Below are 14,036 nucleotides of genomic sequence, written 5' to 3' on the forward strand. Positions count from 1 at the left end.
TCTGAAATTTACCGTTATATGAAAAGCGGCCTCAATTTTAGTCCGATTTCAACAATTTTCAACGGTTTGCTTTTATGTGGCAAGCACAATAACCATATTGGTACAAATTGCTAGAACGGTTAGCGAGATACATATATGTGATCACAAGTGGGCGGTGCTACGCCCATTTTCCAAAATTTTGTCATAAACGTAATTCTTGGTAAAGAATTGTTGCAATCATCAATTTTGAATAAATTAGCTTCAATATTTACTGATTTATCGAAGATTTTGTATTTCTCGAAATTACCGTTATATGGGATGTGGGCGTGGTTATTGTCCGATTTTAGAAATTTTCGGCCAGTTGGTATGCTGTACCAGGGCCAACAACTGTGCCAAGTTTGGAAGAAATTGGTGTAGCGGTTACCAAGATATACACATGTAACCATAAGTGGGCGTGGCTACGCCCATTTGCCAAAATTTTGTAATATTCTTATTTTTCGTCTAAAACTCATTGCAAATATCAATTTTGAGTGAATTATCTGCAGTAGTTACTAAAATATCGCAGTTTTCGTTTTTCTGAAAATTACCGTTATATGGGAGGTAGGCGTGGTTATTGTCCAATTTTTAAAATTTTCAGCCATTTAGTAAGCTGTACTAAGGCCAACAACTATGCCAAGTTTGGAAGAAATTGGTGCAGCGGTTACCAAGATATACACATGTAACCATAAGTGGGCGTGGCTACGCCCATTTTCCAAAAATTTATAATATTCATGTTTTCCGTCTGAAACTCATTGTAAGTATCAATTTTGAGTGAATTATCTTCAGTAGTTACTAAAATATCGCAGTTTTCGTATTTCTTAAAATTACCGTTATATGGGAGGTAGGCGTGGTTATTATCCGATTTCGCCCATTTTCAATACCATCCGTCCCACGCCCAAAAGAAGTTCACGTACCAAGTTTCGTTAAGATATCTCAATTTTTACTCGAGTTATCGTGTGCACAGACGGACGGACGGACAGACAGTCACCGCTTAATCGATTTCTCTTTTCATTCTGATCAATTATGTATACATTTGTCTATATCTATCTCGATTCGTTTTGCCTGTTACAAACAACCGTTATGTGAACAAAGTTATAATACCCTTGTGCACAAGTGCGCTCGGGTATAAAAATGCACAGCAAAAACTAAATAAGAAAACATTGATATAAACAACAGCCATCGAGACTAAAGTTAAAAATTTAGGGTACGTTCACACAGTAAGCGGAGCTGAGCCGAGCGTAGCTTTCTAATTGCTACAGGTATATGAATGTGTTCTGTATGAGAAAGCTTTTTCAAAAGCGTTTTGGAGCTGAAAGCAAAGCAGTTTTTGATTTGGAATTTTCTGTTTAATTTGTCAGCTTCTGGCGTTGCTGCAAACAAGATATCAAAATATTCAAATGCTTTGATGCAGCAAATATTTCTGCTGCTTTTCATTAGCGGTAAGTTTTGTGGTACCTTTCTAGGCAAAGTCCATGAGAAAAGCTCCGCTTCGCTTCGTTCAGTGTGAACACCACCAGCTTCGCTTTGTTCCGCCTTGCTGTGCTCGGTGCAGCTGGGCTTTCTGTCTGAACGCACCCTTAGGTACATATATACATACACACATAAGTATGTACGAGTATAATAATATTTCTAAACAATAGCGAGAGCGACAGTTACAGTAAACACCAAGAACAACAAAGAAAGCAAACAACCAAAATGCGCGCAACACTAACGCGAACAATAGATGGGAGGGGGGAGGGGGATATGCAATGATGCTCTACATACATTTGTCTTGCATGTAACATAATTCAGTATTTGTTTGCATGTTTCAAATTTATTCACATTATACTCGTACACATATTTTCGAAAACGCGTAAGTGTGCTCACACACACACATATTTGCATATGCAACGCTCTGTGCCATATTCTGTTACATGTCGTGAATCAGTCGTCAGTGTAGTGACTTAAATATCCTTTTGCATAAACATGTACATATGTATGTATATTAATAAGTATGTTTACATTTAGTTGTCGGTGTTTTAGCCAAAAATTTGCGAGTACACGCGAATTTTGTAGAACAAAGTCATGAATTTCAATGAATAACCGGCGTGGTCTGCCAAAAATGCAATGCATAAATGACTGTTTGCATGAGCGTAGACGACGGGTTTTACGGTTGCTCTTTTTAGTATACATTCGTGCCTAAATTGATGTTGCATCGCATTGCATGCTTGAATTAAAAACAAAATATGCTATATATAATCTTATGAATTGTTGACAGTAAATCCGGGTAAAATGTGAGTATTAGAGGCTTTAGGGTCTTGATTTCCGGCAGGAAGGCACTGCTCATGTAATATTCATGCGAGTTCTAAATATGCACGTCATCATACTATGACTAGCTGAATTATAAATGATATGTGCATTTAAAAACTTCCGTCGCTTTAGCGTATTGGCTAGAGGTGCGCCCGTTCTTCAGGTTTGGATACAGAAAGTACATAGTCGGACAGGGTTCGTAGCCTAAGTTATATTTTAACTACCGACGAAATTTACAATTTTTAATTTAATCGAAATTCACGAAGTTGTATACTTTTAAAGGCTGTCAATTACAGTGTTGCATTTAAAGTTAATTAGTTAAAAGCACGGGTCTGTCAGAATAAGAGACGTTGATGTTAAAAAAAAAAAAATGTTGAACAAATTTTTTTATAATTTTCCTATATTTGCAATTTTTATATTATATATGCATAAATATAAGTAAACTTATTGTTTTTTCTAGAAGTTGTGCCTGTTCATTATTTCCATACTGATTTACATAAACAAAATTTTTCCACGATGATGGAAAATAATGGTTTTTCTATTAGAGCCACCAAAATTCCGAAATTGTTCCTAAATTTGAGAAGCTATAGCTAATATTAAAAAAAAGTACTGGAATATTTGGAACCAGCGATCTAAATGCACCCCAGCAATATTAGTGCTGTTCTTTGCATCTTTTGACTATAATCCAGTGAAATTAAATAAGGCAAAGGGCCGCGAGAATTGATATTTGACTCTATCTTTTGCGTTAATGGTTTCATTATCTAATAATATGCACCAGACCTTTTTGCTGAACCCAGAATTTTTAACAAGAATTGGTCTCATTCGACTAATGTGCTGTGGGTCACTTGGCGGTCGATGCGCGGGCTCTTACAACCAAAATAAAAGGCGAATATTTTGCAGGACTTTGACTTCATGATAAAATATAATTTCACTATAACCAAGGGATTTGAGAAAAATTTGATTTTCGACCCGCCCTAATATACATATACATTTACAAATTAACTTGTGCTTTCATGTATTTATATTCATAAATTTATGGTTGTCCAGACAAGACAAAAGTGTACGGAAGTTTACTCGTTCTCAAGGAATACAACCTATTCGGTGCATATGAAATCGCGTCAGGAAAAGTTGTCTCATGTGATTTGTGTTAAACTGAATAATATCCGATCTATTAAATGGGTAGCCGATGAGCCTGCCCTCTCTATGTCCCTCCACCGCCTCCCAGTACTTTCTTCGTATAGAATGTACCCACTCAGAAAATATGATCCTCGAAGAGGACCAACTGATATCACAGATTGGTACACAGAAGGGTTCCAGTCCAACTCGCACTGGCCCGGCACCCGGCACGGTGTTTCTTTTTTTTTCTCTCAGAATTTGAAGCATGTTGAAGAAGTTGTTGACAACCGCAGGTTAAGATTGCTAAAACTTCAGCGTGGAACACCGTGCGCCATTTATTCATGGATATTTAGTGTTTTATATCGGGTGCATGGACAACCGCACCTTCTCTGCCCTCCATGCTGGAACCGCCGGTGAACCAATCTTCGAGATTATATGGGATTTTAATTTGGAACTTCTTGCCATAACATATCTCTTTAGTTATGGAACCAGAAGTTCCATCATTTCCAACTCCGGAATCTTCTTAAGAATACCGCACTGAAGCTTCTTTGTGTAAAACTAGCCTTTAGATAGTCGTAGTTGCACTTTTATCTTGACTGCTGTTTCGTGAATAAAATATGAAGACAAGTTTTGGATGTGAACGACTCAAGAGCCGCAGTTGTGCAAGTTTTTTATTAATCTAGTCCCGGGGAGATATACTAATGTTTGTAGGTTATTAAGATCTAGTGTGACAGAGTCTTCGGCCAACAAACTACGGATGCTTAAGACAATCGGACATACGATTTCGCGGTAAAGCCATTCTATCAGCCTTAAAGTCTTAAAACCTTTGCCTTTAAAAAAGGCTCTTCAGACATGGGGGTTCTAATTAAGTCTTTTGTCAAGAGTGTTGCCTAGACAGTTGACGTCGTCGAAATATTCCAGCTCAGTCATTTCAAAATTAACCGAAATAAGGTTTGGTTTATACGTTATTGTAAACGGTACAACAACAACCTTCTGAGGATTTATGCTAAGCTCATCATTGGTACATTAGTTAAAGACCATACGAAAAGCTGCCCTTGTAACGTCCGATACAGTACTGCCGAGTTTTCCCGTAACTGCCAGATCAGAAGGTTACCCAAGGACGATGTGATTCCGCGCTTATGAAGCAAGTAATGACGGGTCTATGCCCGTTTAGACCAATGCTGTTGAGATAGAACCATAGGCAGTATTATCCAAATCACCCTCGTTGTATTTACAAGGAGGTAGGCACACATAGCAATTTGTTTTGCCTCAAAGGTTCTTGCGATCTTACTAACCAAACAAAGTAATTCCAAATCAATTGGTTTCTCTTTGGGATAAGCGAATTGGGGGTAATGTAAGGAAGTAGATGAGATCAGTTTTTACCTAATGTAGAGGTGTAACCTCTGTAGGTGTATTCCTTTTTGACAATGAAGGAAGTTGTTGTAATAGGTTTGCATAATTTAGCTAAGTGAAGGGTCATGTTTTCCGATTTGGGAATAAATTACATTAATACCTTTCTACAAGTGTACGGTAGGTATTTCCAACAATAGCTAGTTCCAAATAAATAGACCAGGAAACGAATGATATACCCAATGCTTTGATATCCCTCGATACTTTGACGGGTTCGTAAGACTCTACCGCTCCGCGGTCTCAGGGAACGGCTGTATTCACTCGCATTGCTGTCTGCACGATCCCCTCTTTGCGCAACTAATAAGTTTGTTTTAGTCAGTGGAGAAGCCTCTTGATCTTTCAAGTGGGAACCAAAAATTGCGATATCCTTGATGGATACCAGCAAGACACTTTTGAGCAGATCCCATTTCATCGATTGAATTAATGGTGGATCGTAAAAAGTCTGCACCCCTCTTCACTAAAATAAAAAAAAAATTCATTCAGTTTTTCTGGGCGGGAAAATCAAGTTACGTTGTTCGAATTGATGTGCTAATGATCCGAGAGCGACGCTTCATCCGAGACTTGCTGATTCCATACACATAATCTCAGATATTGATCTGCTGCAGAAAGTGAGCTCTAGTATTCCCACCTTAGCTGGTGACAGTAATAAATGTTAGTTTGCATCCTCTGTTCGCAAAATCTATATTATTGCTCGATAGAATTCGGCGAGCTGTACCTCCAATGCCATTATTAGGACGTCGTCTGGGAAGTAGGCAGATGCGAGGGAAGTTTTCTACATACCTACATTTGCCAGCCAGCTGGTTCTACGCACCTTAATGACTAAAGTTTTCCGGGCTCTTGTTTCGGCGACCTAACCCCGTTTAGATCGGCGTTTTTCGTCCAAGGAGCAATGGCCAAGTAGCTACAGAAGCTCTCCAAACCTAAAAATACATAGCGAAGGTCTGATAAAAATATAACATAGCAGTCTATGTCAACATCCGCATCGGACGACCAATAAGCTGACTGCTTCTGTGAATCACTAAACATTTACAAACTTCAACAAAGATTATTGGAATGGTCTCGCAGAAGTTAGCAAGAGCATCTCCGGCACCCTTTTCACACCCATAACACACCAGTTTTGGCATTATCGTATCTTCAGCTTAACTTTTGAGAACCAATACGGAATTAGAATAGTTTCACTGTGTTCGCAAGGTGTCTTTGAAGTGCAGCATTTCCTAAATCGTAGACATTTTTTTTGCAAATATAAAAACTAATCGACTTAGCTTTCGTTACAAGATAAAATAAATATCGTTTAAATTTATTCGTTTAGTTGTCGATAAAAAAAGTATAAAATAAATACAATGTGTGCATTTGTATGATTGGCAGAACGTGTCTTAAAAAACTAATATGTATATGAAAAAATATTTGTGTACTTTTCTTCTTTACAATAGCTGCACCAAACAAAGCAGGCCACTAATTGCGCTATGGCCTTCACCATTTGCCACCCTTCACCTTGTGCAATATGGTCTTGAACACTGGCACCTTCACAGGGAATGGATGCGGTACTTTGACCGTTACATACTTAATAACCTCAAATGGGACACGCTTTTCCACGGGCACTGGTATTGGTCTCTCCACCGGATATGGAACCACATGTTCGACGGGTACTCTGAGCTCCTTCTCAACCGGCACAGGCTTAGTTTTAGTGACTGGAATGTGTATGGGTACTGGCTTGTTGACGGGCACGATAACCGCATGCTGAATGGGAATCTGGACGGGTTCGCGCACCGGAACGTGCACCTTCTTCACCACCGGATACGGAATGTAGTTAATGACATCGGGTGCGTGCTCACCACCACCACCACCTGAGTGCTGCTCAGCTAGATAATTAGCGGAATCATCGTATGATGGTCCCGAAGCCTCTACCTCTTCATGTCCGCCATCGCCACCATCACCCCCCTCACCACCATGATGTTCACTCTGATGGTGGACAAATGAAATGTCCACGTCAGCGTTTGAAGTTGCTGAATCCATGCCAGAGTGGTGGGAGGAGATAGCATCGTGCGCTCCGAAATGCTGCAGTCCGGATGCCGTTGGCAGTTGGTGTTGCTGATGTGCGTAAGTAGCAGCGGCTGAAAGTTCATCGTAACCGCCGGAATTATGATCGTAACGATGCTGAAAATTGCCATTGGGGATTTTGTTGCTCAACAGCTGTTGCTGGGGTTGTTGCTGTACTTGGTATTCGAATTGAGGAGTTGCCGAGTTCGCTGATGAAAATTTGCTACCAAAGGAAGACTGGAAGCCATTGTGTGTGCCAGCTGTGTGCAAATTGTATAGCGCCGTACTGAGGGCATCATTGCTGCGAGAACTAGCAGAGTTATAGCTCTTGCTGTTGCTACTACTACTACTACCGCTACTACCCCAGCCTCCGCTGCTGCCGAAGCCATTGCCGCTGCCGCTACTACCGAAGCTTCTGCTGCTGCTGCTGCCACCGTGTTGATTGTTTCCCCCAGCATTATGTCCTGCTGTGCCGGATGCACCCAATGTGCCGGCGCCATAATCGTTTTCTTGCTGTTCTTCGTAAATTGGTATTTGTTGTTTTGCCGTTGCACCACCAGCACTGCCGCCAAAGCCGCTACTAATGTGCCGCAAACCCGAGAGATTTGTGAGACCATTAAGCTTTGTTGCCCCATAGTTGTAACTACTGCTGCCGCTGCCGCTGCCGCTACCGCTACCGCTCCCACCAATAGTGTAAGCATTTTGCCATTCTCCACCACTGGCACCACCATAACTTCGACGAGTTGTTTTTCGTGCTGCATTTTCTGCTACTGTCGATGCTGCTGTTGGGTCTGCAGCTGTAGCTGTGGGAGTAGAAATGCCATTATTATTGTTGCCACTACTGCTGTTCCGCTCGAAACGAAAATCATAATAGTGTGGCCATTGTTGGAGTTGTTGCTGTTTTCCCACATGATTTGCATAGACATGGGCTATGTTTTTGTGGGCAAGGCTGGCATGCGCATCCGCAGCTGACGTTCGCCCTCCGGTTGTTGATGAAGTTTGGGTTACAGCAGCGTTGCAGACAATTGACAATAATGTTAGTGTTGCCACAGCAAGTAACAGTTGTTGAAGCTGCAGCAGGCCACACGTTAGCGTTGAATTGCAGGCGAATATGTGCAATGTGATATATAGGAAAAAAAAAGAAAAAGAAGGAAGGAAAATTAAGTAAGTTTCCAAAGTTTAGAAAATGTTCGAGAGAAAATATTCTACTTGATAATTGGATAAGTAAAGGAGTGGCGTTATAAATTGTAAGCAATAAGCGCTTGGCCGGGTTTCTCCTCCTATTTGAGCTGTGCGTCCTACCCTTGTCATAAAAAAGGGAAGGGATCTCCAGTTTTACGCAGACTCCGGACGACTGGGAGGTTAGCCATTGCCTGCCGAGGGGCGACCACTATTGGAAAAACTAACTTTTGTTGGATGTTGCTCGGACCAGAAATGGAATCCGCAGCCTACTAAGTGCCAGTGCGCACTGCTTATCTCTCGACCACGGCGGCCGCCTAATATACATAGACAGGGTGTCCTAGATTACCCTAAAAATAGAATGAGTATCACAAAACCGCACAAAAAGTAGGAAAGGTGTAATTTTTTTATGGTATTTTCATGTATTGTTTATTTGTATATTAAGGTGGCCCAAAGGTTATTTTTTCAGCCACGTGACCTTTGACCCTTTGCATATTACTAGTTAGATTTTTATGCGAGTGCTGTGAACTATTGTTCATTAGGGGCCATTTGATCAATGACTGGCTATTTCTACTTCCCAGTTAAACCGGAGCTTTTACCTTCGGTTTGCTTTAGCGTGACATTGAACAAAAGGCCTTACGTTTCGATTTGGATACCAGCAGTGCGATTCTGGCAATCTCTACACTGAATTTTCGTCGCCGAAATTCTCCATATGAAAAGCAGTGGGACCTAAAAGTATACAACACAATAAAGTTGTTTTCAACAAATACCAGACTCCCTGAGGAAGATGTGAAAAACATCGAAACGTAAAGGAGGAAAATGGAACATTGTTTGCTTTTTACTTAACCGACGGCAAAGCTCCTTAATCTACCTCATAAGAAATTGAAAAACTAGCCCTTGAGACATAACATAACATAAAGTTACATATGAAAAAAAATTTATGTTTTGTATGCATTGAAACTGCTTAACTTGAAAGCTTTTATTACTTTTTATTTAGGCCTTTTCATACCTAGTCTTGAGGCCAGGTAAACGATGCATTCTTACCTGCTGTCGCAAGGCATAGCTTGGAGCATAAATAGTGGCTGCCTGCACTTTTTCAAAGTGACTCACTAGTCCTACGAAAATATTGTACTTGTTGCTGAGTTTTATCCTAATGTGTCTGGTAGTGTGGATATGGAAAAATGGCCTTTAAAAGGACCTGATACTATGCAAACATTTGGCCATAAAAAAATAACAGAATATGTCAGCGAGAATCACGATTATGTAGTCCGCAGAAGTTTGACACACGCAGCTCTTTACAATTTCGAGCATAAGGAAGAACAGTGTAAGGAGTATATTCATACACAGCTGTTCGGTCATGCCATTACCATTAAAGCGTTTTCAAAGCATCTCCGTGATGTAAAAGCCTTTAGGATAAAAAGCGTCAGTGAATCATAAAGTAGATGAAATATCATTTCTTTTGGGCTTAAGTATGTGAATTTATGCAACATTATTTGAAAAAGTTCGCGCCGCTGCTACATAGAATGTCGTGTATACGTGACTTGTGGTCACCACTGCAAAAAATGCAGCAAAACTACGAACACTGAACCATTGAATCACTGACCTGGCGCCAACTTATGCGTGATTGATTTGCATTGCAGCCACTTGTGCCAAAATGTATGAGCAGTGAATATGCAATAGCTGCTGAATGTAACGCAAGTGCACATATGTATGCATGATTGAACATGCATAAATATGGATTCATATACATATGTACACAGTATTGATCGTTTATTATGCACCTTAATATTTTTATACCCGAGCGCACTTGTGCTAAAGGGTATTATAACTTTGTTCACATAACGGTTGTTTGTAACAGGCAAAACGAATCGAGATAGATATAGACAAATGTATACATAAATGATCAGGATGAAAAGAGAAATCGATTAAGCGGTGACTGTCTGTCCGTCCGTCCGTCTGTCCGTCCGTCTGTGCACACGATAACTCGAGTAAAAATTAAGATATCTTAACGAAACTTGGTACGTGTACTTCTTTCGGGCGTAGGACGGATGGTATTGAAAATGGGCAAAATCGGACAATAACCACGCCTACCTCCCATATAACGGTAATTTTCAGAAATACGAAAACTGCGATATTTTAGTAACTACTGAAGATTATTCACTCAAAATTGATATTTGCAATAACTTTTAGACGAAAAATAAGAATATTAACATTTTTTTTTGAAAATGGGCGTAGCCACGCCCACTTATGGTTACATGTGTATATCTTGGCAACCGCTGCACCGATTTCTTCCAAACTTGGCACAGTTATTGGCCTTGGTACAGGACCTTGGTATCGGACAATAACCACGCCCACATCCCATATAACGGTAATTTGGAGAAATACAAAATCTTCGATAAATCAGTAAATATTAAAGCTAATTTATTCAAAATTGATGCTTGCAACAATTCTCTACCAAGAAATACGCTTATGATACAATTTTGGAAAATGGGCGTGGCACCGCCCACTTATGATCTCATATAAGTATATCGGTAACCGTTCTACCAATTTGTACCAAACTCGGTGTGGTTATTGTGCTTGCCACATAAAAGCAAAACGTTCAAAATTATTGAAATCGGACTAAAATTACGGTTTTTCATATAACGGTAAATTTTAGAAATGCTCGAAACGTCAATATTTCGAAATTTAAGGTCGCTAATTTATTCAAAATTGATACACCCCGGCTTATCATGTAGCGGTAGCTTTCGGAAAGGTGAAAAGGCATATATGTAATACATGCGCCGGGTATTTAATGTTCGGCCCCGCCCGAAGTTAGACTTTCTTACTTGTTTTGGGTATATTTATGTAGTTATACTTGCCTGCCTATTATATTTATGGTATGCCTGTATGAAAGTGAAAATGGTTACAGAGAGAATAAATTGCTTGCTTCGGTCGCAGTTGCTGTGGATATTTTCGAGCAAAATTGTATCGAGTCATTTATGTGCGCAAGTATAAAAATATTGCATCTTAAATATTTAAATGCTTGTAAGCTCGCAGCTCTTTCAAGGATTAAAATTTAGGCGAGGAATTTTTATGTGTGTGTAGTTGATTCAAATAATTTTATAATTATTGTGATGTATGTTTGTACACAAATACATACATATGTATAAGGTAGGTAAACTTTAGTCTTATCTATCACACTATGAAAAGCAAAAAAGTAATTTTATTTTATTTCAGTGCTGTTCTTCTACATACAAATAACAAAACAACGCCTAATACCAAAATAAAAACAATCGACTTCGATAAATTCATCTTTGAAATAATCGATCAGTAATAAGTTTATAAGGATAATGACATTAATTTGAATCCGTAGATGTTTATTTCGATAATATTGCAATAATATCTATCGATTTATAGAAATAGAACCAGAATACCATTAATACATATCAATAATAACCCAAGAAATTGACATCGATAGTTGCGTCTGCAAAGTTATCGATAAACTTATCGGAGAAAATATCGGTTAGTTTATATATTGGAGAGGATATCGATTGAAATATTGCTAACAGTGGCGAAAATGTGAATATTGGGGGGACATTTTAGTTAATTTTGGCTTTGTTTCTTTGTTTAAAAAATATTTGTTATTTTTTTATGAAAATATAGCTTACTACCAGAAAAAAGGTGTGAATCAAAATTTTTTTTGAGTATGCAGTTTTGTAGTCCATCGAATATTAGGGGCGCCCCATTTCCCGGAGAACTAATGCATTTCAGATTTTCTTAATGCTGGGAAATTTTGTGTATTTGATGTGCATTGAAATTAAATTCACTAATTTTTATAAATTTTTATATGGTAAGTTATGACTCATAGAAAATAATTTTATGGAGAAGAATTAAAGAGAATATATTGATTTAATAACATTGAAACAAACAAATTTCGTCTATCTTTTTTACAATTTTTTTTAACGATTTTTTACTGATGTTTTAAAATTTATAAAATAAGAAAATATAATCATGTAAATAAATATAAATAATAAATTTGGTTTTATAAAAAAACCTAAAACAAAATTTTATAAAACAATATTTTTAGCAAAGTTTGAAGTGCTCTTAAAAAATAGTGCTCATTTTAGATGCGTTTTTTTTTTTTATTTTTTCGAGAAATGGTAGATGTGGTTTCTTGTGTTACTATGTTTTGACGTTTGACTCCTTTTTCAAAGCGTTCCGAAGAACGATGTAGCCTAATTTACTTCACCACTCTCCGAATAGCTACAGCAATTAGGGTCTAAAGAATGTCAAGCCGGGGTTTCCCCAATCAGAAAAATTATATCAATGCGCTGCTTTGGATTTATTCATCAAGGAAGCGAATGTCAGACTGCCAATTGGCTACACAAGAAGACATTGTGCATTCTAAATGACTTCGGGCTGCGTTTTTGATAACCTAAATTATACATTGATTGATTTAGAAAGCTGCAAAGTTTCTGGCCAAATATAGCTCTTCCAACAAATCGAACCATCACTGAATACAAGAATTCGCACTAAATTCTGTCCGTCTCTGATTTAAGATCAGATTACCCTTAGGCTGAATTGGAAGGAAATCTAGTGCTTCTAGCCTTAAAGCGAGAGCCTTTCCCACGGTATTACGGCTGTGCTCTCAAACAGAGTGAGATGGCTGGGCGTGCCTTTAAATACGAAGCATTCCTGCAGATCAAATACTGATGGGCGATCACAGTACTCGTAGCCGTCAGCGAGTCTACTTAAATAAAGGTTACACTGACAAGTGATAGGCTTTGTAAGTCATTGCTTAGCAGAGAAAAAAGTTTGTAAACGTTTTTCAAGATACGCAAAGTGTGATATGTAAATGCAGCACTTTTTTAATTTGACACTCATAATGGCTTTGGTTTTCAAATTTCAGGAGCTACGGCATCAAAAGGTAGGAGATGTATTATGTGATTTTTTTTTATGCATGTACGTATGTAAGTATGTACAGGCCAGGGGACATATTTGTAGTCAAGGATGCAGGCGTCTTTTTTGTTTAACTATGAACGCAGATTACACTTTGCACTTTGAAAAAAGTTTATTTTTTCCTTCGCAAGAGTTCACTGTCCAGTTTGCATGCAACACTTTCTCAGCTCCTTAACTTGCTCACTTCAATCTTCACTTTGAAATCACTTTAAGTCGTAGCTCTTAAAATCCACTTAAGCCACTTGAAACTCACCCAACTTCCAGCAGAATTCGCCATGTTCACTTTCAATAAGCGTATCCTTTAACTTGTTCCTAAATATTTCCTTGGATTAATGCCTTTGCAGCTCCTTGAGTTATTTTCACTTGATGTATAAGCGACCTTGGCGTCGATTGTGTAACAAAGCGAATGTGCATAAATACTAAACTGTATAACATTTTATATGATTTTTGCTTGTACCAACGTCGAAATACAGTAAATGCCGAAATGAATAAAACGAAATAAGCGCGCAGACGCAGCAGAGCTACAAACAACTAAAAGTTAGTAGCTTATCTAGTGGTACTTAGTTCACCAACGGATGCTTGATTTGAGAAATTATTGCACAATTTTTGCTTATGTCTGTGTTTTTGTTGTCTTCCATAGAAACTGGCTGGCATAGAAAGGCAATCAGGTGAATAAGCCAATGCGCAAACGATTTCATAAAAACGAGGCCAAATTTAGTGTCCAAAGGAATGGTGCAGGAAGTACTCTTACCAGTAAGATAACACACAAAGAATAGGCAGTTGTACTTGAAAATGTAAAAGTGTTTGATGTTGTTGTTACTATTTATTTCGAAAGGAAAATGAAAAGCGAAAGTTAATTCAATTGGACAGTGGCGATGCTAGAAGGGGATCTGCGCGCTAGAGAGGTGTAAGTAAGTGTGCAAAGTAGTTAATGAATTTTCGAAGTGACTTTGCAGTTTTTTACAGAAAATATTATTTTTACCAAAAAAAAAAATTAAAGTTAAAGACAAAGACAAAGACAAAGACAAAGACAAAGACAAAGACAAAGA

The 14,036-nt window shown here is 38.5% G+C and overlaps 2 protein-coding genes across 2 annotated transcripts in view; both read right to left on the reverse strand.

Annotated features, from left to right (window-relative positions):
- LOC118738101 (secreted protein C) overlaps positions 1 to 5,560 on the reverse strand; it is a 9,285-nt gene extending 3,725 nt beyond the window's left edge. The window contains exon 1 of the mRNA XM_036469023.1: positions 5,549 to 5,560. Within this exon, the coding sequence (XP_036324916.1) occupies positions 5,549 to 5,560 (12 nt within the window). The remainder of the gene's footprint in view (positions 1 to 5,548) is intronic.
- Positions 5,561 to 6,183: 623 nt separating this feature from the next.
- LOC118738104 overlaps positions 6,184 to 14,036 on the reverse strand; it is a 16,899-nt gene continuing 9,046 nt past the window's right edge. Inside the window, exon 3 of the mRNA XM_036469024.1 lies at positions 6,184 to 7,941. Coding sequence (XP_036324917.1) covers positions 6,304 to 7,941 — 1,638 coding nt within the window. The 3' untranslated portion in view covers positions 6,184 to 6,303. The remainder of the gene's footprint in view (positions 7,942 to 14,036) is intronic.

The sequence above is a fragment of the Rhagoletis pomonella genome, unplaced genomic scaffold (genome assembly GCF_013731165.1).
Source record: "Rhagoletis pomonella isolate Grant_MI unplaced genomic scaffold, Rhpom_1.0 Rhpom_scaffold_00004, whole genome shotgun sequence".
NCBI lineage: Eukaryota > Metazoa > Arthropoda > Insecta > Diptera > Tephritidae > Rhagoletis > Rhagoletis pomonella.